This window comes from Geotrypetes seraphini, chromosome 1 (assembly GCF_902459505.1).
Source record: "Geotrypetes seraphini chromosome 1, aGeoSer1.1, whole genome shotgun sequence".
Lineage (NCBI taxonomy): Eukaryota > Metazoa > Chordata > Amphibia > Gymnophiona > Dermophiidae > Geotrypetes > Geotrypetes seraphini.
The window spans coordinates 236945067-236971723 of record NC_047084.1 but is presented as its reverse complement, the minus strand read 5'-3'; the positions used below and the strand labels follow the sequence as shown (position 1 = coordinate 236971723).

The window sequence follows — 26657 nt, the reverse complement described above, 5'->3', positions numbered from 1 at the left end:
AGGGAGATTGGAGATGGTATGGAAGCTGGATGGAACAGAAGGATTGAGGTTTGGTTTTTTGAGCAAGGGGCAAATTGGACATGTTTCCACACTTGAGGCACAAGTCGTTTGTTGAAACAAGAGTGAAGGATAAGGAAGAGGAGAGGAGTGAAATGTTAGGCTAGTTGCATAACCAAAGAAGCAGGCCATGGATCTGCTGATGACGAAGAGGGGTTGAAAGAAGAGATAACTTGAGAGAGAGAGACAGGGCTGAGGGGAGGTTAAAGGGTAGACCAGGTGGCAATAAGGGAAGTGGAAGGAGAGGAGTTAAAGCTGGAAGGGGCTGAGATGGAGAGGAAGGAAGAGGAGGCGAAGGGGATAGAGAGAATGCTGTTGGATGAAGAGCAGAGTCCCTAATAACAGGAGTAATTCCACAAAGCTGGAAATCTGCTGTAGTAAGGCCACTCCTGAAAAAAAACACCATGGAACCAGACATCCCAAGCAGCTTTAGACCTGTCTCAAACCTCTCATTCATCTCAAAAATACTGGAAAAGTCAGTACTCGTACAACTACAAGACTTCATGGAGACAAATGACACCCTCGCCAACTTCCAGTCAGGATTCAGGAAACATTATAACATAGAAACAGTACTACTGGACATCATAGATGACTGCTGGTACTATTGGACCTAAGTGCCGCCTTCGACATCATCGACCACTCTCTCCTCCTGTCTAGGCTAAAGACCATCGGAATTTGTGACACCGCACTGGAATGGCTCTCCTCATTTTTGAATGGAAGATCACAGAGAGTACTGCTAGGACAATCCCTAGCCGAACCTAAACCACTCCACTGTGGAGTGCCTCAGGGTGCTTTACTTTCACCACTCCTCTTCAACCTCTATGTCAGACCTACCGGACATAGCAGAAAAATACCAAATCAGAATCCACTCATTCGCTGACGACTTACAACTCAACCTCCCCCTAGGCTGACACTGAGACACAGAAATCAAGAACCTCCAGTTATGCTTAACTGAAATAAAGACCTGGATGCGCATACCCCCATCTGTCCTTTTCCTGGGGCACAGCCTAGGAGTAATTCTTGACTCAAACATCACTGATGGATCATGTATCCAAATTAGTGCCATCTTGCTTCTACTACCTCTGCCAGCTAAAATGCATATGTGCATACTTCTCAAAATTCAAATTCGCCCAGCTACTTTATGCTTTTGTACTATCTTGTTTAGATTATTGCAACACACTATTAGTGGGCCTGCCTGCCAAAACCATCTCCCACTGCCAAAGTGTGCAAAATGCTGCAATCTGCGACCATGTTACCCCCTGCACTAGCATCCATGTACTAGCTGCCCATTCAAAAACGCTGTGGCTTCAAAGCCCTGGTCCTCACTTTCAAAACCTTCTACAAAATGATTCTGCACTGTATGACAACTAAAGTATACAAATCTACTTCCCAAAGCAACCACTAAGATCCCAAGGAAAGAAACGACTGACCATACCACCTGGTCACTCTCTCAAGACCGTAACAGCCTGAAAATGCTCCTACTCACATTTCATACCCAGACTATGGCACATCATCCCTCCATTTGTCAGAACACTAGATGGACTATGGAGCTTCAAGAAGGCCGTGAAAACTTTCCTCTTCACAAACCCAGCGCCTTATTGACATGCACCCAGAAACCTAGCACCTCCATTACTCAACCTAGTGAACACAAACGCCACTCCTAGTTCAACGTAACTGTGTCACCTAATGTCACCCAGATGCTGCATAGTGAAATATATTTATATTTTGTCATGTCTATATTGTCAATTATGTCATCTATGTCATGTCTCGGCCATAATGTGACGTTCTGGACTTATTTGTGAGAACGGGCTAAATAAATGAGCAAATAAATAAATAAAATAAATGAACTTGTTGATCAAGAGGGAGGGAAGATTGAGGTAGGATGAATGAGGCAAGGCTTGGTGGTAGGGGGAGGTAAAGAAAAAGGAGAATTGTAGTAGGGGATGGTCAGACCATGGGAGGGAATAAGCAACAATGGGTGAGGACAAAGTCAAGAGTATTCCCAGCAGAGTGGCTAGGGACATTGATGTGCTGGTTTAGGGCAGTGCTGAAAGTGAGCAAAAGGTATGAGGAGTAGGTTGCTGATTGAGGTAGATTGAAATCACCTAAGAGCAGAAGAGGGTCAAAGGAGGCAGCACATTCAGAAGTGAGAGCCATGAGCTCATCAGTAGAGGGGGAGTAAAAGAGGGGAAGGGTTGTAAAGGAATGCAAGATAAAGACAGGACAGTAGGAAACTGAAGCAGAGAGTAAGAGTTTCTGCAGTGCATAGAGGCTTGATGTCCCATGTCATTTTATTTCAGCTTAATTCTATAGGAACAACAGACAATGTATTTTATGATTCTCATCTTTTACAAAAAAAAAAAAAAATGACACTATAGAGTTTTAAAAAATGAAAAGACCTCTGGTTAAAGAATGTTTAAATTATTGTCCAGTAGCAAGAATACTATTTTTGGCTAAAATATCTGAAGCAGAAGTGAGATCTCTAGGGAAAGGAGGAGATAGTGAATGCTGTGGATGGGCAGACTGGATGAGCCATTATCTGGCATCATTTTTCTATGGATGATACACAGGGTTTAGGAAGAATTTTATCACAAACTTGTTTTTTTTACATTAATGAATATAGGATGATTTCATTTTTTTGCATTAATTAATGTAGGATGATTATAGATAAAGGAGCTGAGGACCATATGGAAGTTTTAGGAGGCAGGTAGATAGCCTGCATATACTGTATATTTATCTCAAACAATTATAGCTAAAGGAGCTGGAACTCTATTTTTACAATTGGATTTGAGTTCAGCTTTTGATTTGGTATCCCATGACATTTTGTTATTTCATCTTAGTTCTGTCAGAACAATAGGTATTGTACTTTTATGGTTTCCTTCTTTTTAAAAAATAGGCACTGTAGAGTTTGACAAAATAGAGACCTATTGGTTAAGGGGTGGAATGTGTGACGCAGTGGTTAAAGCTGCAGCCTCAGTACCCTAGGGTTGTGGGTTCAAACTCACGCTGCTCCTTGTGACCCTGGGCAAGTCACTTAATCCCCCCAGTGCCCCAGGTACATTAGATAGATTGTGAGCCCTCCAGTACAGACGGGGAAAAATGCTTGAGTACCTGAATAAATTAATGTAAACTGTTCTGAGCTCCCTTGGGAGAACGGTATAGAAAATTTAATAAATTTTTTAAAAAAAGATTTTCCATAGGACCAATTACTGAGGGGCAAAAAATACCTTTACAGGCAACAATTTGTATTGTGGGTAATAATCATTGATTATTTTTTTTTTAACTTTAGAACCAAAAATTAATCAGATAATCAAATCATGCTTTTGTAAATTGAAATTATTGAGTCAAGCTCTTGATTTTTCTCTAAATGATCTGCAATTGGTTGTACAAGTAATGATTTCTTCCAAATTGGATTATTGTAACAACATAATTTTGGATTTAACTACTTCAAAATACAGCTTTTAGAATTATTTTATATTAAAGCAGATATAATAGGACAGCACCTCTAATTTTTTTTTCTTTACATTGGCTCCTGTTAAGGCACACATTGAATTTAAAATATTATGTTAAGTTTTTAGGATTATATATAGATTGTGTCCTTATCTCTCTGGTTCATATTTCTTCAATCTTAGATAATCTTCACAATGAGCCTATATAAACTCATTACAGTAATTGTCACATCTGCTTTAAGAAAGTTAGGTTCTTCAAAAAAAAAAAAAAAAAAATGCTTTCAGTTGTTATATCTAGTATGTGGAATTCTTTCCATCTGATCAGCTTACTGAGACTAATTATATTGGAAGCAAAAGTGAGTCATCATGTTTGGCACCCTGATTGGGCAGAAAGCTCCAAATTCTGAGGCTTTTTTTCACCCTTACAATTATTAAGGCTGCACAGAAGCTAAGTTATAGAAGCTATATAACTATTAAAAGAAAATAAGACCTTTGGTTTTTGCAATTTGATGAGTGGAGTTTATAAGTTTATGTAATATACTGAGACTAATTTTCAGACTTTAAGAAGTTGCTGAAGATGAGGCTTTAAAAAATATATTTTGCTTGACTTTGGAAATTCTTACAAGTTTTATTTTATGTGACTTTTTTTTTTTTGCTGTATACTGCCTTGAGCTACTTTTTGATAGAAGCAGTATAGAAATTCTCATATTATATCAACTTGCTGCCCTACAATCATCTCCATTTTTGCCAAATTTAGGGTTAATTTATTAACAGTCTTCAGTGACTCCAACATTCACCATCCTGTACAAGTTTCAAGTTTTTTATTAGTCTTGATGTCAACTGCAGAAATCCTATGCTCCATTCCAGTTCGTGCAATATGTTACAGAATGGTATGAGATACAAATTAGGTAGCATTGCAGATAGTGCTGTCCTTGTGGTACACCCATATTCATAGGTAACACAACACCACTAAACAACTGCAATGGCAACATTCTACCGTACCCGCTTTGCTCTTCCAGTTAAACATACCATAAACTATGAATGTACAATCTTTCAAAACCCCAACATTTGCAGTCTGTGGATTAAGATCGTATAATCTATGGTGTCAAAGGCCATGGAGATGTCTAGTGCATCAAAGCAAAATTTATATTCCTACCTGTACCACTCCCAATCATATTCACAGTTGAAAGCAAAAAATTTTACTCTGTGTTTCCGAATTCCATATTGATTAGGGTACAATAATTTTGCTACTTGAACAAACGCCATCATTTGATTAAGCACCATGTTTTCAAAGACTTTTGCCACACCTGGTAAAATTGGTGTTGGCTTATAATTCACAGAAGAATCAAGAATATTTTCAACAGTGTGACTGTTACAACCTTAAATAACTCTGGAATATTTATGTCCTTAAGGGACACATCTATTTTTTTTATTTTTTATTTTTATAACTCATTTTCCTAGCCATTTTGAAGTGATTTTGTCTGGGTCAAGTTTCTTAGAATGGTTCACTATTTTAAACTTACCCACCTTCTCAAAACACTCCCACTTCATAGACAAATCAACCCCATCCTCAAACTGTTGTCTTACATCCAGCTGCTGTAAAACATTAGCTTTTGAAATTAAAAAAAAAAAGATAATACACAAATTCTTCAACTATTAGCACCAAATTAGCAGCACATGTCCTTTCTTCTATTAAGAAACTAATATTAAATAATTCTTATGCCAATTCATAGTAACAAATTTTTTAACTCTAAAATAGTTATTGGTTTCCTCCTAAACTGCTATATATTCAGATAATCAAGTTTTATAGGAATCACAATCAGGATCCCTTGACTTCCATTAAATTCTGTCCATACTTCTAAAGTTCAGAATGCAACAATGTAATGTCCTCATTCTTCCAAGGGCTAAAATCACATCCATTTCTCACCCTAACAAAATGAAATCTATGAAGTCAATGCTGCTGTTTTGACTCCTTTAGTCCAATGTACTTGGTACTTTAGTGGTTAAATGTGCCTTTACTAATTGGCTAGCATCCAGTATTCAATTCTGTTATGAGCAGTTGGGTACTACTCTAGCCAGTAAGCTTAAACATCATCAAATCAACATCAGTACAGCTGCTATAGATCTCTTGAAGTCTGCTACCCTGTACAGCAGCGTCTCAAACTCAAACCCTTTGCAAAGCCACATTTTGGATTTGTAGGTACTTGGAGGGCCACAGAAAAATAGTTAATTTCTTATTAAAGAAATGACAACTTTGCATGAGGTAAAACTTGTTAGAGTTTATAAATCTTTCCGTTCAGCTATACACATCTGAAAGCAGTGCAACATGCAGAAAGTGAAGTTTAGATAGTTTTTCACTTTCTGCATGTTGCACTGCTTTCAAATGTGTATAGCTGAAATTATGAAAAGCAATTAAGGAAATATTTATAAACTATAAAGAGTTTTACCTCATGCAAAATTGTGATTTAGATTCTAATCTAAAGTACCAACTGCAAGAGACAAGATTTTGGTGTAGTCCTCTAGGCTTTTTTGTAGAGAGGAAAATCAATATCCGACTTGTGCCTGGAAAACTTGTGCCTTAAGTGACCGGTGGTTGCGTTCGCAATTGCCTTCAGCTTTCACCTCCTCTAGCACCGGACACAACCGCCATCTTACATCAAGCAGTCACCGCCAGGAGAAGTGCCAAATTTCATGAGAGTTCATGAGATTACGTACACACGCACAAGTTGCATTGACTCCAATGTTCTGGAACGTTGCCTGCCTCACTGCTGTAACCTCACACAAGTGCTTTGCTGCGTCTGTACACGATTGACCTCTCCACTCCACCTCACAATCACGTACAGACGCAGGAAAGCGCTTGCGTGAGGTTACAGCAGTGAGGCAGGCAACGTTCCAGAACAATGGAAACATACCGAGGGCCTCAAAATAGTACCTGGTGGGCCGCGAGTTTGTAACCACTGCTGTACAGTATACACAAAGCAGCTGTGTGATACTCACTTCATATGTTCACGCGTTTCTCTAATTCTTGGACCAGTGTTCATTCAGAGGAAAGTGCTTTTGGTCAAGCTGTACCAATTGGCTTGTATCTGCAACTTCAGCAATTCTTGCATCGTTATCTGTAAATTAATCATTGCTGGAAATTAGACAAATTATGAAACATCATTGAGTGGCTCTGGACCTGAGAATCATCCCTTTATGTAACTGACTCAATCCTGCTGGTCAGTGGAAAAAGGATATGCTCACCTGTAACAATATTTTCTGTCAACAGCAGCACTGATCAGGAACACTCAATTTCTCCCACCTTCCCAAAAGCTGCATTTTCTTTAAGTTTGAGCATAATTTTATACTTAGTTTTGAACTCTTGGAGAGCTGTTTTTTTGCTAGTGCTGTGCAATAAAGTCACCTAATTGTGTGCCTTCTCAATCCTGCTGACTTAAGGAACATAACTCTTACAGGTGAGCCACATCTGTATAAGTTCAGAATCTTTCTCCTTTAGTTGTAAAGCATTATGTAATGTTTGTATGAGATTTTAAAATGTATAATGAGTATGATGATCTTTATTTTCCAGTATGTATTGCATCAGGGACAAAAGTGGCACTATTTAATAGACTGCGATCTCAAACTGTTAGTACACGATACTTGCACGTAGAAGGAGGTAACTTCCATGCAAGTTCACAGCAGTGGGGAGCATTTTACATTCATCTTTGTAAGTATTTGTGTAAAAATACCATTTTTGGAACAGGTTAAGGGACAATGTTCCATTGATTAGGACTTGTATACCTCCTTGTTGTAGTTATATAACCACACTCAAAGCTAGTTTACATACAGGTACTTCAAGCATTTTCTCTATCTGTCCCAGTGGGCCCTCAATCTATCTAATGTACCTTGGGCAGTGGAGGATTAAGTGATTTGCCCAGGGTCATAGAGAGCAGCGCAGAGTTTAAACCCACAACTGTAGTTCTAACCACTATGCCACAGTCTCCTCCTGATGAAGAGTGTAATATGCAAAAGAAGACATCAGCAACTTATGAGATCCACTTAGCCTAATTTTAAATAATCTGTACCTGGAAGGGTGTCATAACATGCAGTACAAATGATACTCATAAAGATTTTCAGGAGTATCCAAAGCATAAATACTCAGCATCTTAAAAGTGCTGTGACCAGAAGTCTCAGTTTTATACCCCATAGCACTATTAGTATCTAAACTTCCATTGAGATGCAACTGTCCCTCCCATCCAGATTTCCTGCATTATTGCATTTGTCATATTGAATGGTTTCTGATCTTTAAACAAAATATGTTATACTATATGAGACAAAGGGAATGAGTAAACATATAACACAGTTTTAAAATTACTACTTCATTTATTTAAGGAATAAAGTTATCCAGCACCATATTGCCCATGTGAAAAAGTATTACCCCTTAAACTTAATAACTGATTACACCACTTTTAGCAATAATAATTGCAATCATACACTTCCTATAATTTGGTAGCAATCTTTCAATTTACTGTTAAGGAATCTTAGTCCACTCTTCTTTGCAAAACTGCTTTAATTCCGACACGTTCGTAGGTTTTCATGCATAAACTGCCTGTTTTAGGTCCTGTCACAGCATCTCTATTGAGTTCTGGTCAGAATTTTGACAAGGACAATCCAAAACTTTAATTTTGTTTCTCCTCAGCCATTGAAATATAGATTTGCCATTATGTTTTACATCATTGTCTTGCTGCATAACCCAATTATGCTTTAGCTGCAGTCCACAGACAGAAGATTGGACATGCTCCTTGAGAAGTTTATGATAGTGCAGAATTCATGATTCATTCAACAATGGCAAGTTTTCCAGGTTCTGAGGCAGCAAAGCATCGCCATACCATCACCGCCATGTTTGATTGTTTATTTGTATGAGGTTCTTACTATGAAATGGTGTTTCTCCAAGGACAAGCAGGCAGTATATTCTCACAAATGGGTGATGTTGGCCACAGGGCCTGGCATGGACATGTACCAAAGTGTACTGTCATTTTAAAACTTTAACATTGTCCATACCACACATGCACGTGTGCCTTCCTGCCCAATGTCGACTCAAGCAAACTTAAATTCTTAATTTTCCATGGAGCAAAGAAGCTGTGCTTTTCAAACACTCCTGTGTGCACCAGAGACAGTGAAGAAGCTTTGACTAACCAGTTATCTAAGTATGGGTAGATATGAAACCCGTAGTTGTGCAAAGTCGCAGCCACTACGATTAGACACTTGGTGAAAACTCTCAGAGCAGAGGCAAGGCCAAATGGCAGGACTTTTTCACTTTAGGTGTGTTTCTGTGCCATTTTGTTTTATTAATTTTGATATAATTTGTTTCCATGTTTTGCTTTTTTTTGGGCCTTCGGAAGGGTTTCCGTCTCTGACGTGACCAGGAGCGTCGACTCCTTTTCAGGTGCTTTTCTACTCAACCTCCACTATGATTGAGTCGTTTGACTTAGCATCAGCGGTTTTCCCATTGATGACCCTGATGCCCAGTGGATTCAAGAAATTTTCTCAATGTAACAGGACCATTTCAGACTCAGACCCTTACAGTTGGTGTGTGCAATATCTTGATCCTGAGCATCGGGATGTTTCTTGTAACTTTTTATGGTCTCATGCGAAAAAGAGCTCTAAAGGCTCATCAAATCCAGTTTGAGAAGCTTTTTGGGTCTTCCTCTACCATGTCTACAGACCCATTACCAGCCCAAGTGCCTCCTCCATTGACATTGATGTCAACATCTCGTCAACTGCCAGTTCTTTCCAGAGGAGGCTCCGGCTCTTCTACACATCAGACCTTGGAGGACCTCTCAAAAAAATCTAAGAAGCGTCAGGATTTGCATTTTACATGGACTTCTACCTCCTCACCATCTTCCATTACTCAGAAGCGTCGACATTTGGAACGCTCTCCATAGCTCATGATGCTTTCTGCGATTGGTCATCTAAGTTCCCAATGCTTCAATGTCAATCTGAGACAACTGTACCTTTGACTATTTTCCACCTTCCTTGCAGGATCAAATTAATGTCCTTTTGCAGCAGGAATTGGCGTCCCAGATGCTGTCTCCTCAAAGCAGCATGCCTCAGCTTCAGCCCAGCTTGATATACTTCAACCAGATGCTGCTTTGCAGATTTCACATCCTCAACATTGTTCTTCATCATAACATCATGATTCATCATCTTGACATTGATCTACATCAGTGATCTTCAACCACTGGTCCCTGGACCGGTGCCGGTCTGCAGAAATTTGCTGCCAGTCCACATGGCTGGCATGTACATCTGCTGTCTGTATTTTGCACTGTTCAGGAAGAAATGCATTTGTTTCTTTTTCTCTAGGGTTGTACTACATGCAGAGTCTTGCATCTTAGGGTTTTGTTTGTATACATTAGTACTTTTAATTTTTTGTCCCCTATTTGCAAAGAGGTTATCTGTTTTCTGGTAGGAATGAATGTTGAGAAGCATACAGTGTGCTTTGTGTAGTTTATGATCAAACAATTTTTTTTTTATTGATGCAAAAAACAAATATAATCACCAATGGCAAATTTAGGAATATAGCTTTGTGGTTAACCATTATGTGTTAATAAAATTATATTATGTGAGTGTATATATGAAAAATGAATGGAAAAAATTGTGTTATAATTAGTACTATTATGGGGGCAGAGTCTGGGGTGGAGATGAGTGGGGTCTGGCCACGTCTTGGCCCAGTGTTCTTCAACTGCCAGTCTGCGGACTGGTGCTGGTCCACAAAACAATTCTTTTATTTCCACCGGTGTAAAAAGGTTGAAGAACACTGATCTACATCCAAGCATTGAGCTTCCATGTCTCAACGTCTAACTTCTCTTCAAATTCATTCACCTCATGCCTCTTTCTCAAGGCATATTTCCCAAGCCTCCTCTTGACACTCGACATCTCCATCGAGGTACTCTTGATGCACATCTCCTTCACTATCTCGACACTCTTTATGATGCTTCCCTCGACGTTCCGTATCTTGTTCCACTAGACATCATGTTGAGGACAATGGCAGACATATGTCTGACATAGACGTCTCCAGTGAGGAGTCTTATGGAATTCCATTGATCTTTCACTTGAAAGTCTTTCTTTTATGGGTCTGACTTCCCATTCATATGGAATCTGAGCAGGAACCTCAAGCGGAAATCATGAAAGCATTAGACTGTCATATGGTCTAATCACTTAATGAAGGAAGCTCTCTTTAAAAATACTTTCACAGTCCCAGTAACTCCTAGAAAGTTTAACACATTATACCAGTGGTCTCAAACTCAAACCCTTTGCAGGGCCACATTTTGGATTTGTAGGAACTTGGAGGGCCTCAGAAAAAATAGTTAATGTCTTAATAAAGAAATGACAATTTTGCATGAGGTAAAACTCTTTATAGTTCATAAATCTTTCCTTTTGGCTAAGTCTTAATAATAATATTGTAATTTATAGCTAAAGAGACATATGATCAAGAAACTGTTTTATTTTACTTTTGTGATTATGATAAACACTAGTCATTAAGCCCGTTACATTAACGGGTGCTAGAATACTGTTCACCCTCTATGTTGCCCCTTCCATTAACTGCCCTCTCTCTCTCTGTCCCATATGGCCTCTCTCCATCTCCTCTTTCCTTTTCCTTTGGTCTGGCATACCTTCCTCCTTCCCTCCATGCCCTGCCATCTGTTCTTCCCTCCAAGCCATTCTCTCCCCCTCTGCTCACTTTCCTCCTTCAACTACTTCATCAGGCAACAGCAGCATTCATTATTCATTGCTGTTGCTGGCTTCAGGTATTCCTCTCTGGCAGGTCCTGTGTTCATGAAAACAGGAAGTAGTTAGGACCGGCCAGAGAGGAAGGCCTGAAGCCGGAACAGCAACCCGTTACATTAACGGGTGCTAGAATATATGTCTGTCTGTCTTTCTTTATTTCTGTCTCTCTCTCCCTCCCGCTATCTTTCTTTCTGTCTGTCTCTCTCCCTGGCCCCCTTTGTCTGTTTGTCTTTCTGTCTCTCCCTACCCCTGTGTCTTTCTTCTTTTCTTTCTGTCTCCCTTCCTCCCACTGTCTGTCATTCTTTCTATCTGTCTGTCTCTCTCCCAGCCTCCTATGCAGCAGCATTTCTCTCCCCCCCCACTTCCCTGAGCAGCCACAGCAGCATTCCCTCCCTCTCCATTTCCCTCCCTCCACACCTCTTCCCTGTGCAGCAGCAGCGTTTTCCCTTCCCCCCCTTTCCCTTCTCACGGTCTAGGCAGCTTCTTTAGTCAGTTGCCGCCCCCCCCTTCCTTCCCACGGTCCTGACAAACCTGCCGACTCCAGCCTACAGCACTCTGCACACGCTGCTTCGGGGCCTTCTACTGCCCTGATTTACTCTGCCGCGTCTCTGATGATGTCATCAGAGACATGCCAGAGTAAATCAGGGCAGTAGAAGGGCCCGAAGCAGCGTGTGCAGAGTACTGCAGGCTGCTGGAGTAGGCAGGTTTGGAGTCGGGACCATGGAAAGGGGGAGGGGCGGCAAGACATCGGGAGAACTGAGTTACCGAAGAGCAGGGAGTCCAGCAATGGCGGCCAGTGCTGCGAGTGTAGCAGGTTTGGAGTCGGGACCATGGGACAAATAACAAACCTCCCTCCAGCGTTGGCAGCTGCAGCACGCTAAACAGGCTGGTTCGCGGCTTTCTTTTGCCGTTGAGTCTCTGTGTCGCGTCATTGATGACATCATTAGTGACGCGGCAGAGGGACTCAACTGCAGGAGAAAGTCGCCAAGCAGCCTGTTTAACGTGCTGCGGCTGCCAACGCTGGAGGGAGGTTTGTTATTTAAGTTATCTCGCCGGGAGGGTATGTGCAGAAGCTCTCCCCCTCCAGTACCTGTGCAGCACTTTGTCTGTGTCAATGGCGTCTCTGAGTGGAGTCTGTTTCTCCCGCTTTGTCTAACCGCCGCATACGCACTCGGGCCACGGACCTACAGATCAGGGATTACAGATCACACAGGTATGAGTGCGCATGCGTGGCTAGCGTTTTATTATATAGGATACAGAGGGCCTCAAAATAGTACCTGACGGGCCGCAGACAGGCATGGCTCTGTGTTTCCGACTGGAGCCCAATGTTCAAGACTATCTGTCAAACATGCCTTGTAGTGGGGACAACCTTTTTGGAGACCAAATAAAGGAAGCTGCTGAAAAAAATAAAGATTCAGTTTTATATGAGTCAAATACCTTCACAGGGTAAATCACAGAGCAAATTTTTACAAATAAATTTTGGGGGGGGGTTAAAGTTCAAAAACACAAAATGCTTCAAGCAAAAAAGATAAACTTAGCTTGTATAGCTGCCTTACCGGGCCACTGTTTATCTTTTTTGCTTGAAGCATTTTGTGTTTTTCAACTTTAACAAAAAAAAAATTGATTTGTACACGGCTCACCGAGACCAGCAGCAGTATCGGGAGCCCCTCTCCAGCAGGGCACCTGATCACAGTTACACCCCTCCCCCGATCCAGCAGGGGAGAACACTTTGAAAGAAGCGGTGCTAACGGCTCACTGAGACCAGCAGCAGTATCGGGAGCCCCTCTCCAGCAGGGCACCTGGTCACAGTTCCACTGCATGTAGATCTTCATATTAATATTGAAGAGTGTCAGCTCAGGAGTGGCGTGTGAGCATCGCTCCGCCTCTCCCTCGACCCAGCAGGGGAAACAAAAAAAAAAGATTGCTTTCAAGCAGCGGGCTGACATCTTTTCGCCAGCCCGCTCAGGAGAGAAGTGCGATCACTGCTCCGCCTCTCCCACGACCTAATAGGGAGAAAAGATTTAATCTCCTCTTCCTGCTGGTAACGGGGAGGAGGTCGAGCTGGCTCGACCGACCTGCATGCCGGTCCGATGTAGTCCCTCCGTGGCGGCGTGGGACAGGTCCCGCCTTCATCTGCCCTCAGCACGCCGTTGTTGCAGTTTGAATTCAACGGAGCTGGTCCTATGCTGGTTCGGGAGGGGGTGAAGCAGTGCTCCCACACTCCTCTCCGCTAGTGGCTGGACATGAACACAAAGAGCCGAAAGCCAGAACTCTCCCATACATCACGAAAAGAAACAGGACCCAATTCTTCAACTCTTAACCGTCACCATAGAACCATTCAGGCATCAGGCAACGGCTCCCTCAGCTGCCAGATTGGAGCAACTGTCAAACTGGAAATCGGTAGGTGAGCTCAAAAGAAGCAAACACCAACGAGATTGGAAGTCCCAAATGAAAACAACAGAGATAGAACAAAAAACCAACAAAAAAGAAATTTAAAAGAAAAATCAACAAAGGCAAAATAAAACAAAAGCAGGACAAGGAAGACAGCACAGAAGATGACCTAACTGGCCACCATCTTGTTGGAATATTCATTTCTATCTCTATCTCTACCTCTGTCTTTATATTTTTATCTTTACTTTTCATAAATTGTTTCTTCAGGTACTTTAATTAGATTGTGAGCCTTTGGGACAGTTAGGGAATTTCCAAGTACCTATCTTATTTATTTTTATTTATTGTATCTTTTAATGCATCATTTTTGTAAACCGCTTAGAAACCTCACGGTTATTAGCGGTATATAAGAATTAAATTAAATTAAAATTAAATACAGGAGACCAATGATGTGAAGTTTATTTAATTACACTGCTGGATTTACTAGTTAGAATTTTGACTATGAAAAAAATAAAGAAGCATACTGATTGTATGACAACATTGTCCAGAGTACAGTCTGTTTCACCTACAAAGCAGTCACAAAAATGCTCTGTTCCTTATTGACGACAACCTTATCAATCCAGGTGTTGTTTTTCTCAGCCTGCCTTCTCATCAACAAAGGCAACAAAAGCAGCAAATGCCTCTTCCTTCAAAGTCTGAGTCTTTTTGATTTTCTTATAGAGAGCTTAGCCAACATCCCCCCCTCCTCCCCCATTCTACCAACACAATTACCAGTGGGAGGCTGAATTCACCATTTTTATCCGTGTTCTCTTAGGCTTCCGTGGCTGGTGTCATGATTGTTGCTGTTCGGGTCTTGCTGGGTCTGGATAGGTAGAACTGGTTTCATGTTGGCTAAAATGTTGGTTCTACCTACCCAGAAGCGGCAAGACCTGGACAACAGCAACAATCATTTTTATCCATGTTGGACCCATGTAACAACAGACAAATGGGTCATGCAGGCATGTTGATATGACATGAGAATTTCTATACCGCTTCTACCAAAAAGTAGCTCAAAATTCATAACAGCAAAACAAACAACAAAAAAATAATCACATAAAATAAAACTTATAAAAATTTCCAAAGTCAAGCAAAATATATAATTTAAAGCCTCATCTTCAGCAACTTCTTAAAGTCAGACAATTAGTCTCAGTATATTACATAAACTTATAAACCCCACTCATCAAATTGGAAAAACCCAAGGTCCTATTCTCTTTTAATAGTTGTATAGCTTCTATAACTTAGCTACTGTAGTGGGCATGATTTACTATTTAGTGTGATCTCTGCTCCTTAAATCCAGTCACATGTCCTCTAACTTCTTCATCTTTCAAATTCTGGACGTCAAACATTTTCAGTACGTATCCAGTGCAGTCAGTGCCTTTCATATTCAAATAGTAAACCTATCTCTATGCATCCATTGGTCTCCAGATTCAAGAAAGGTCTTTACCACATCAAGCCTTCACTCAGACCACTGCCTGTGGAATGGGATTCAAATGTTGTTCTTTCTGTACTCATGAAGCCACCATTTTGAACCCCTCTGGTCTGCTTCACTAAAGCACCTCACCTAGAAAGTGACTTTCCTGATTGTACTTCTGCACATTGAGTCAGCAAATTATAAGCACTGGTATCAAATCCATCACAACAAGGATGTCCTCTGTACTCATCTGAAGTTTTTGCCGAAAGTGGTCTCTGAATTTCATCTCAACCAGTCAATTGTTTTACCCATTTTCTTTCCAAAACCACATGCCTACTACTTGGATCGAACCAAATCACATAGGTCTACAACTTAAATGTTTATCTCCTTTGACCCTAACAGATTGGGAGTTCCAGTTACCAAAAGGGCTATTTCATGCTGGCTAGCAAACTGCATATCCTCTGCATATTCTCAGGCTGGGCTGACGCTAGATGACCATGTCACTGCTCATAGAGTAAGAGTATTACAACTTCTATTGCACATTTAGGTTCCACTCCCATTCAAGATATCTGCAAATCAGCCACTTAGTCGTCAGTCCACATGTTTACTTCTCATTACTGCTTAGATCAACATTCTAGATGACAGTTTGATCACGCAGTTCTCAAAATTTATCTCTCTTTAAAAGCCATCTTCCTTCCATCTTCAGGGATTTCACCAGCCTCGTGACAGTTATATTTAACCCTTTTCCTAGAGACATGAGTCTGGCAGCTTGGAAGTCCCATATGTGAGAATATACTGCCTGCTTGTCCTCAGAGAAAGCATACCGTGTTTCCCCGAAAATAAGATCTACCCCGAAAATAAGCCCTACTTGAAGCGCAGGATTCGCCGGTAGCAGCACTTCCGCCCCGCCCCCCTTCCATCTCTCCCTCCCATCCTGTTGGACGGCTTAAGCCGCTCAATGCAGGAAGTTTGGCAAGTCTCGCAAAATTCTAAACCACGAGACCTGTCCAAACTTCTCTCATGCTAACAGGGAGCGGAATGGCAGCAACAGGGAAGTAGTAAATGCGCTATTTGCAAGGTGAGAAGACAGAGGGTTGGAGTGAAGGGTCACTACTCAGGCTGGAGGAAAGTCACGAGCGGAGTTCCGCAGGGGTCTGTACTCGGACCGCTGCTGTTCAATGTATTTATAAATGACCTGGAAACAGGGACGAAGTGTGAAGTTATCAAATTTGCGGATGACACTAAACTCTGTAGAAGGGTTAGAAATGCGGAAGAGTGTGAGGACCTACAAAGGGACCTAAACAAACTGGAGGAGTGGGCGAACAAATGGCAGATGGACTTCAATGTAGGGAAATGCAAGGTCATGCATATAGGGAGAAAGAACCCGATGTTCAGCTACCAAATAGGGGGATTGGTATTAGAGGGAAGTAACCTTGAAAGAGATTTGGGTGTACTGGTGGACACAACAATGAAGTCAACAGCACAATGTGCAGCAGCCGCGAAGAAGGCAAACAGAATGTTGGGTATTATTAAGAAGGGTATTACGACCAGAATGAGAGAAGTCATTCTGCCGTTGTATCGGGCAATGGTGCGCCCGCACCTGGAGTACTGTGTTCAGTATTGGTCACCATACCTTAAGAAGGATATGGCAATACTTGAAAGGGTCCAGAGGAGAGCGACACGAATGATTAAGGGCATGGAAAACCTTTCATACACTGAAAGATTGGAGAGATTGGGGCTCTTCTCCCTGGAAAAGCGGAGACTCAGAGGAGACATGATAGAGACCTACAAGATCATGAAGGGCATAGAGAGAGTAGAGAGGGACAGATTTTTCAAACTTTCAAAACATAAAAGAACAAGAGGGCATTCGGAAAAGTTGGAAGGAGACAAATTCAAAACGAATGCTAGGAAGTTTTTCTTTACCCAGCGTGTGGTGGACACCTGGAATGCGCTTCCAGAGGACGTAATAGGACAGAGTACGGTACTGGAGTTCAAGAAAGGATTGGACAATTGGAAAAAGGGATAGAGGGGTATAGATAGAGGGCTACTGCACAGGTCCTGGACCTGTTGGGCCGCCGCGTGAGCGGACTGCTGGGCACGATGGACCTCGGGTCTGACCCAGTGGAGGCATTGCTTATGTTCTAAGTGGTAAAAACTGGAAGAGGATATGAGAATGAGACAGTGACTGGGAGGGAGGGGGAAATGTATGTGTGAAAGACAGTGAAGACTGGAGAGCGATATAAGAGACTGACAGGCAGATACTTATGGCATTATCACTTCTTTAACATTTAATTTCCTAATGTCAGCAACCCCAGTCTTTTTCTTATGGATATGAGTTTGATAAATACTTAATTGCCTTTATAAGTTACCGTATTTTTCACTCCGTAAGACACACTTTTTTTCCCCAAAAAGTGGGTGTAAACTTCTGTGCTTATGGAGTGAATGTAATTAAACCCCCTCTCCCCCCAGAACAAGTCTACCTTTTCGGCGGGGCATGCACACAGTAGCAGCATACTGACCTCCCTCGTGGGCCAAGGCTCCGTTGTGGTGCTGGAAGAAGTGCGCGGCTGGGGAGTGATGTCAGGGTAGGGCGTGCACTCAGTAGCAGCACGCTGACATCCCTTGTGGGCCGAGGCTCCGTTGTGGTGCTGGGAGAAGCGCATAGCTGGGAGTGACGTCAATGCCCCATGAGCCTGGGTCCTGCTGCTTCCCGAGAACGGTGGCTGCCGCCTTCCTAAAGCCACCAGTTGAGGATGCTCTGAGCTGTGAGGAGCATTGGGGGCAGCCCTGCTGGTCTCCAGCCTGGAAAGTGATTGCTTTGCCTAGGAAGCCTTTGCTTTCCGCTGGCGTTCTTTGTCAAGGGCCCTGCTTTATATTACAAAATCTCTCCATAGTCTGGTTTCTCCTCCTTCCTGTTTCCCTCACCTGTTATCGCCTGCAATTCTCTCAGCCCCCCCCCCCCCCCCAAGAGTTCAGAACCTCTGTCTCAGATCCCCTACTTCTCTGAGTTTAGTACTCCTTATTCTCCCTTAGGTCCACCCTACCCCTGTCCTTCAGACTTCTCTATTTTTCCAGCAGCAGTAAGTCAGTGCTTGGGCTGACCCCGATCCAACTACACCATCCTATCTATTTTATCACCTCTGTCTCAGATCCCCCACTACATTGAGTTCAGTACTCCTTATTCTCCCTTAGGTCCACCCTGCCCCTGTCCTTCAGACTTCTCTATTTTTCCAGCAGCAGTAAATCACTGCTTGGGCTGACCCGAATCCAACTACACTGCATCCTATTTGGCTGACACAATTTGGTTCAGAATGTTTTTTTCTTGTTTTCCTCCTCTAAATCTAGGCTGCTTCCTCACCTGTTACCTGCATTTCTCTCAGCCCCCCCCCCCCCAAGAGTTCAGAACCTCTGTCTCAAATCTCCCACTTCTCTGAGTTCAGTACTCCTTATTCTCCCTTAGGTCCACCCTGCCCCTGTCCTTCAGACTTCTCTATTTTTCCAGCAGCAGTAAGTCAGTGCTTGGGCTGACCACAATCCAACTACACTATATCCTATCTATTTTATCACCTCTGTCTCGGATCCCCCACTACTTTGAGTTCAGTACTCCTTATTCTCCCTTAGGTCCATCCTGCCCTTGTCCTTCAGACTTCTCTATTTTTCCAACAGCAGTAAGTCACTGCTTGGGCTGACCCCAATCCAACTACACTGCATTCTATTTGGCTGACACAGTTTGGTTCAGAATGGTTTTTTTCTTGTTTTCCTCTAAATCTAGGGTGCGTCTTATGGTCAGGTGCATCTTATAGTGCGAAAAATACGGTATATTACTCTCTTTTAGACTCTCAAGAATATCATTATCTTTGCCTTTGAAATGGCTGCTGAAATACCGTGTGTCCCTGAAAATAAGACCTAATGCGTTTTTTGGGCGCAAAATTAATATAAGACAGTGTCTTATTTTTGGGGAAACACGGAAATTACTCACTTATACCAGGTGTTCTCCGAGGACAGCAGGCAGATATTCTCACAACCTGCTCACCTCCCCTAGTTTGCTTCTTAGCTTTTGGACAGAATTGAAGGTCCCATGAGCTGATGTTTGGCAGGAAGGCACAAATGTATTCATGGTATGGATAGTGCTAAAGTTTTAAAGTGACAGTATAGTTTGGTACATGTTTGTGTCTATCTCCGTGGACAGTGTCGCTCATATGTGAGGATATCTGCCTTCTGACCTCTGAGAATACCTGCTACAGGTGAGTAACTATGCTATTTGCTTTCTACCAGATATAGTGTGTTGTCCACAGAGTTTTACTTTTGACTTGTCTATCCATAGAATGTTATCCGAAAAGATAGTTCCTATCCCCTCTTCCCTTCTGTTCCTGTTTGTTTTTGTCCTTGAATCATTTTTTCCCTTGGTTTGTTTTAGATTAAATTATACTTTTATTGGTATATTGTTGTTGCATTTTTGTACACCGCCTAGAAGTCTCGAGTAGGCGGTATAGTAAATTTTAAATAAACTTGAAACTTGTTGCAAATTTGAGAGGAGCATTGATATTACTCTCAAATAGCAGTTGTTTCTATCTTTTGCTCTCCCATAAATCCCAACTTTCGTATTGTAGAGTCATAAACATTGACCTTAGCTGAGGCTAGAGAGACCTAAAGATCTTTGGATATTCTTCTGGGAAGTGTTGTGACTTCCCGTATGACTTGTTAACTGTGCTTTTGGAGCAATTATGGCAGGCTGAGCACTCCTGGGAAAACCCACCACTGTTCTAAGTCTTTTCCATTTGGAGATAATAGTAACATAACATAGTAGTGTGGTAGATGATGGCAGATAAAAACCCGAAGGGTCCATCTAGTCTGCCCAACCTGATTCAATCTAAAAATTTGTTGGGGTTTTTTTTTTTTTCTTCTTCTTAGCTATTTCTGGGCAAGAATCCAAAGCTCTTCCTGGTACTGTTCTTAGGTTCCAACTACTGAAATCTCCATCTAAGCTCACTCCAGTCCATCTACACCCTCCCACCATTGAAGCCCTCCCCAGCCCATCCTCCACCAAACAGCCATATACAGACACAGACCATGCATGTCTGCCCAGTACTAGCCTTAGTTCTTCAATATTTACTATTATTTTCCGATTCTAGATCATCTATGTTCATCCCAAGCCTTTTTGAACTCTGTCACCGTTTTCATCTCCACCACCTCTCTCGGGAGCACATTTAAGGCATCCACCACCCTCTCCGTAAAGAAGAATTTCCTTACATTGCCCTTGAGTCTCCCACCCCTCAATCTCAAATTATGTCCTCTGGTTTTACCATTTTCCTTTCTCTGGAAAATATTTTGTTCTACGTTAATTCCTTTCCTCTAAGGTATACATATTCAGGGCTTCCAGTCTCTCCTCATATGTCTTTTGGCACAAGCCTCCTATCATTTTTATCGCCTCCCTCAAACCTTTTTGTGTCGTCCGCCAGATATGGTCTACAAAACTGAACACAGGGACATAAATAACTTCTTTCTTCTACTGGTTATGCCTGTCCTTATACAGCTCAGCATCCTTCTGGCAGCAGCCATCACCTTGTCGCAATGACTGTCATTGTGTTCGATGGTGTCCCAGAAACCACTTTTAAAAATGGCCTTGTCACACTTCCTAGACTGATATATTTCAACAAGTTTTTCTCATCCTATCATTTTCATTCTCTCCCTCCTTTGTTTGTAGCATTGCATTCTTGTAGAAACTTTGCCTTGACTATGTCACTCTCAAGATATAGTGGGGTTTATATTTAACAGGGCTGGTTGTAATCAAGCCTGGGTGTATTAATTTATCTGAATCTAGTTATCAATTAAATTTGGTCAGTTGGTTGATAGAATAATTAAGAGGGTGATTACTTTTTTACACAGGTGATATAAGTGTTGGATAACTTTGTTCCTTAAATAAATGATGTACTAATGTAAAAACCATGTTATGTGTGTTCTCGGGTTCCCTTTGTCTAGTATTACATTTTGCTTAATGATAGAATCCATTTAGAGTGATGTATATCAATAAAAAGAGAAGTCAGGAGGGGAGCAAAAAATGTTTCATATCAATGTATATTTTAATTTTCTTAATGCAAAATGACAAAATGCAATAGGAGATTTTAATGTGCCAGTTGATGTTGGGGTATCCCTATTGCGGGATCGCCTAGAAATAAGGAGATCCAAGATTCTCTACAAGGAGAACTACTCCAGCAATTGGTAATAGAACACATGCGAGATGGGGCCATATTAGACATAGGGGCAGATTCTCAAAACTAAAATCTGCCTTTAACATGTATTTTAGCAGCAGATTATCAAAACGACTTACCAAGGTCTTTTCCAAGTTTTCTAGCAGTCTCTGATTCTGCCATGCAAATGTAATACAACATTAAAATGATCACTCCGAGCGATTCTCTATAATTGCCGAGTTATTCTCTAACCTCGTTGTGCCACATTTGCAGCCAAAATTTGCCATATCTGAGCTATCATTGCCTTTCTGATCAGTGCCTTAGCGCTGATTGGCTCACAAATTTTTTTTAAAGAATCCCAAATTGCAGATAATCACCAAATATATTCCAATGCAACGTTGTATTTATTTTCCCAGGGATCTTCAGACCACCACCCGAGTAACATAACTCAATGTGGTTTCATTCCTCATCGATCCCGGTAGAAATGAAACACCTGTCTCTTATTAATGTTCTTATTATTCTTATTATTTCTCTATAATATATTTCTTGACTTAATACAGAAAAGTGAAACAGATGTGAGTTTCTTTATGACTTAGCTTTTATATTACTTCGTCCCCTCACTAACATGTTTCATAATTCTTCCTCAGGGTCAGGGATACTAAAATCAAAGAGAGATACCTATAGTTACTCTCCTAATGCCTGTCAAGAAATAATTTAAAAAATATATTACATACAATATACTCTTACTGTTATAGTTTAGCTACTCTGTCTATCAAAACTGCTGCTATATAGTCAAATATGGCTGCGGCATTCTCACAACGCTTTGAAATAGGGAACCCCTTTGACGTCACACCCATATTGCATTGCAAACAAAGCTCGCAAAGACAGAATGGATATAGATGTTTTAACTATTTAAAGAGCTACTTACAGACTTAATAAGCAAAAAACTCAATCTGCTAAAGCCATCCAGTCAGTCATTTCATTAAGTCCTTCAGGCATCATAAAATGTAATTCAAACATCGATCATAGTTCCTTGATATTGAGAATCCTTTCTATATTTCCTCCCTCCTACCCTACTGTAATGGAGCCAAGATCTCTCCATTTCTAGTCATGTATAGTATGATGCAAAAGTTTCCAATGGCAAACTAGCGGTGCTGACTCATTATGAGTATGAACACGGGACTTATGCTCGTTCAATTTTATTTTTATAGGTCTAGTAGTATGCCCTTCATCTAATTTTGGACATGGGCATTGAATCAGATAGATCACATATGCTGAATTTTAATCCGTTCTCTTGATTGATACATTTTTCCTGTACACTTTTGTCCTGGGATAAAGCAGTTACTTATTCTGTAACAGGTGTTATCCAAGGACAGTAGGCAGATATTCTCACAACTCACCCACCTGCTGTTCTTGACTTCTTCTGAACTGATGGTCCCGCGAACTGGCAGTAGACAGGAAGGCACCCGCACATGCATGGTACGAGCAGTCTTTTGATTTCTTAAAATGACTGTTAACATGAACAGTCTGTGCTGGATTCCATGGATGACATCGCCCTACATGTGAGAATATCTGCCTGCTGTCCCTAGATAACACCTGTTACAGGTAAGTAACTGTGCTATATTTTTAGTTGTGAGCTAGCAGAATGAGGCATGCTTAGATGAAAAGTGCTGTTTGTCTGCCAGTGGGAGAGACTTTGCAGTGAGTGTCATGTAGAATTTGGTTTGTGCCATGAAGACAGAAGAAATTCAAAAGTATACCATAAAATGTAGATTGAGAAGCCTTGATTTGGGGATTTATTAAAACATACAATAGACTGGGGCACCTAAATATTTGGTCACAAGTTCATATACAATGTTGTTTGAACTGAAAAATCTACAGAATAAGAAGTTGAATTTTGAACTTCTAATCACTGCAGACCAAAAACAGTTCTTCAGCCATGGAGATTTTTTATCAAGATCTTATTTTAAGGAGGTGAACTCTTACATTGAAGAGAATTAAATCTGAAATAAGAGAGTGGTTATTTGCATCCATTGTAAATGTTGACCATTGGTGGTGGTTTGATTTGCAGGTAATTTTTTAGTGGAAAACAGTAAGATGCTAGGAGCAACACCTGTTAGTTAACACATCAATAGTGGCAAAAGGTTCCAGGATTCCAGTCTACAGATTTCTCTCTTATGCCAGAAGCCTTCTATTGTGCTTCTTTTGCAGTGGATGATGAGGAGTCTGAGGGAGAAGAATTCACAGTTAGAGATGGCTACATTCATTATGGACAGACTGTCAAACTTGTATGCTCAGTGACTGGAATGGCTCTTCCAAGATTGGTAAGATTCACTTTATATTTTAATATATGATCTGACTTTATAATTCTGTCTTTATCTGGGATATGATAGAGATTGTAATATTCCAGACATTTAGGGCTCCTTTTATGAAGGTGCACTAGGGGCTTAACGCTCGGAATAGTGCGCGCTAGCTGCTACCGCCTCCTTTTGATCAGGTGGTAGATTTTCAGCTAGCGCGCGCTATAGCACGCACTAATCCAGTGCGTGCGATAAAAACGCTAGCACACCTTCATAAAAGGAGCCCTTAGAGAATTCAGTCATTGTTATTTTTCTGCAAATGTTAAAGAGCTGTGTAAATTGGCCAATGCTTTTCAAGAGAAATATGTGAAAAGTAATTGGAAAAAATAATAAATGTAAATATTTATTATGTTAAGTGCCATCGATTCATGTTTGAGTCCTAGCGACTTGATGAATTAGAAATCTCAAGATTGGTTTTGTAGTAGTTTGGTAAGGTCCTCCAGCGTCATCCCCATGGTTGTTTTCAACATGTCCAGCCATCTGATTGAAGGGTCACCCTCTTTGCCTGGTTCCTTCAATCTTCCCAAACATGATGTCCTTTTCCAGTAATCTCTCTCTTCTGATGGTGTGATCAAAATAAGACAGTTGTAACTTCATCATTTGGACTTCGAGTTATATAGCCGATTTGATTTCTTCCAGAATCGATTTTTTGTAAATATTTATTAATGCGTACTAAAATAAAAAGTTCACAGTGTGTTCACAATCAGATCCTTTTACAAAGGTGCATTGTCAAGCTACATTTGCTAAATACTCCCTCCAATGGTGGATGCTTCTGTCCAGTCTCTCCCAAGGTCTCCCCTCATCAGAAACTCCTCACCACAGATATTTTGCTGTTAGGCTGGAGGGCTCATCTCAACGGCCTTCACACTCAATGAGTCTGATCTTCTCATGAGAAGACTCTCCACATCAACCTTCTGGAACTCCATGCGATGTGCAGTGCTTTCAAAACATTCCAAGACCATCTTCTCCACCAAATAGTCTTCATCCAGACAGGCAATCTGGTCACCATGTTCTGTCTTGAACAAACAAGGGTGCACAGGATCTTTGCATGGAAGCAATCCAGATTTGGAGTTGAGCAATTACTCATGGTATCCTTCTCAGAGCATTTTATCTGGTAGTGAAGCAGAATATGTTAGCAGACTCCTTTGGCCTCACTAGTGGTCTCTTAGCATGTCCATCCTGTGCTAGAGTTTCTCTAAATGGGGAATTCCGGACATAGATCTCTGCTTCCCCCCACAACAACAAACTTCTACTCTTCTGCTCCAGACTCTGTTGCCTGGAATCAGATGCCTCCTCATCAACTGGGGGAACAGATTCCTATACATATTCCCTCCAATAACCTCTCATTGGGGAAAATCTGCTCAGACTTCACCAGGATCAGGGCACCATGATCCTCATCATACCTCACTGGCCGAGACAACCATGGTTCCCTCCTCTTCTACAGCTTTCAACTCTGAAACATTGCTACTCACACAGAACAAAGGCACTCTCTTACATCCCAACCCTTGCTCATTATGCACCCATGGCATGATATCTCTTACTGAGAACATAAATACCTACATGCTTTCTTCTCCAGTCTCGGTTTTTATTGAAGCATCCAGAGAACCCTCCACTCAGCCGTGTTACTGCTTCAAATGGACCAGATTCTCTGCCTGGTGTGGCCTCCATTCTCTTGAACCTATCACATGTCCATTCCCATCCATTCTGGGCTACCTTCTTCTAAACATGCTGCCTTCGCCAGCCTGAAAACTTTCCCTCTGCTACTGATTTCCATCTAAGTGGGGACAGGATACCTCTCTAATTCAGGCCTAAAGACTAACTTGATTCAAGTTCACCTCAGTGCCATCAGTGTGTTTCACTCTCCATTGGATAAGAAGCTATTTTCTGTTCATCCTTTGGTACCCAGGTTCATGAAATGACTTACAGTATTAAACCACTTATCGAGCCGCCGCCTGTACCCTGGATCTTAACATGGTACTCTCTGCTCTTGTGAAGTCTCCCTTTGAACCATTCATGATTTGATCACTCAAAACATCTTACTTAGAAAATGGTTTTTCTCATAGCCCTAGCAAGATAAACTCGGATATGTGAAAACTCAATAATGTTCCAAAATACACTTTCACAAGAAAGATACAAAAAATGTCATATAAAACTTAAACAGTGCTGCTTTGGTTTAAATAGGATGTGTCTCAAAAAAATGGAGGAAAAGCCTCAGGAGATGCGGTTCGGCGTCCCGTTTAAAGTTTGATCAGATTTTTTACAGACTCGTGAAACGCTGGCCACCGTCGGTGTACCGATCAGAAGATAAGTTGAAAGTTTCTTTCTTCTATCACCTTGCACAGACAGCCCTGCTTAAGGTTTTTACACTTTGGGAGTGCAATGGAGTTTTTTTTGGCAGTGAGGTTATCACCCAACCACCTTGGACCACCATTTTGGTGGTGGGAGGGCTTCAGTCTGAGGCTTTTCCTCCATTTTTTGAGACACATCCTATTTAAACCAAAGCAGCACTGTTTATGTTTTATATGACATTTTCTCATAGCCCTTATATCTGCACGCCGGGTAATTGGTCTTCAAGCATTTGTATCAGATCCACCCTATACAAGATTCTACCATAACAGAGTACTCCTCAGGATGCATCCTAAGTTCCTTCTTAAGGTTGTCTCGGAATTCTATATCAACCAGTTCATAGTTCTGCCCGTTTTCTTCCTGAAACCACATTCCCATTTAGATGAAGCAGGTCTCTACATTTTAGACTGCAAATATGCTGTAGCATATTTACTTGGATAGGACTAAACCTATCTCACTTTGATATTTTGACTAGTAAGACGTCCAAGTGCCGGTTTATGCATCTTTGGGACATCTATCTTTTTTGAAAATGAGCCTCATATTAACATATGCAACTTTGTAAGTCTAAGTGCTTGAAAATGAGCCTCTAAGTTAAATTGTTGTTTTCAGTCGGAGAATAGTTAAGCTCTGGAACGCGTTGCCAGAGGTTGTG

At 41.3% G+C, this 26657-nt stretch overlaps 1 protein-coding gene across 4 annotated transcripts in view; it reads left to right on the top strand.

The window, feature by feature from the left end:
* The window catches only part of RBPJ (recombination signal binding protein for immunoglobulin kappa J region), a 236367-nt gene that overhangs the window by 150014 nt on the left and 59696 nt on the right, over positions 1–26657 (top strand). For all 4 annotated transcript variants that reach the window (XM_033948044.1, XM_033948054.1, XM_033948063.1 and 1 more), the window contains 2 exons: positions 7075–7212; positions 23511–23623. In XM_033948044.1, coding sequence (XP_033803935.1) covers positions 7075–7212; positions 23511–23623 — 251 coding nt within the window. The remainder of the gene's footprint in view (positions 1–7074; positions 7213–23510; positions 23624–26657) is intronic.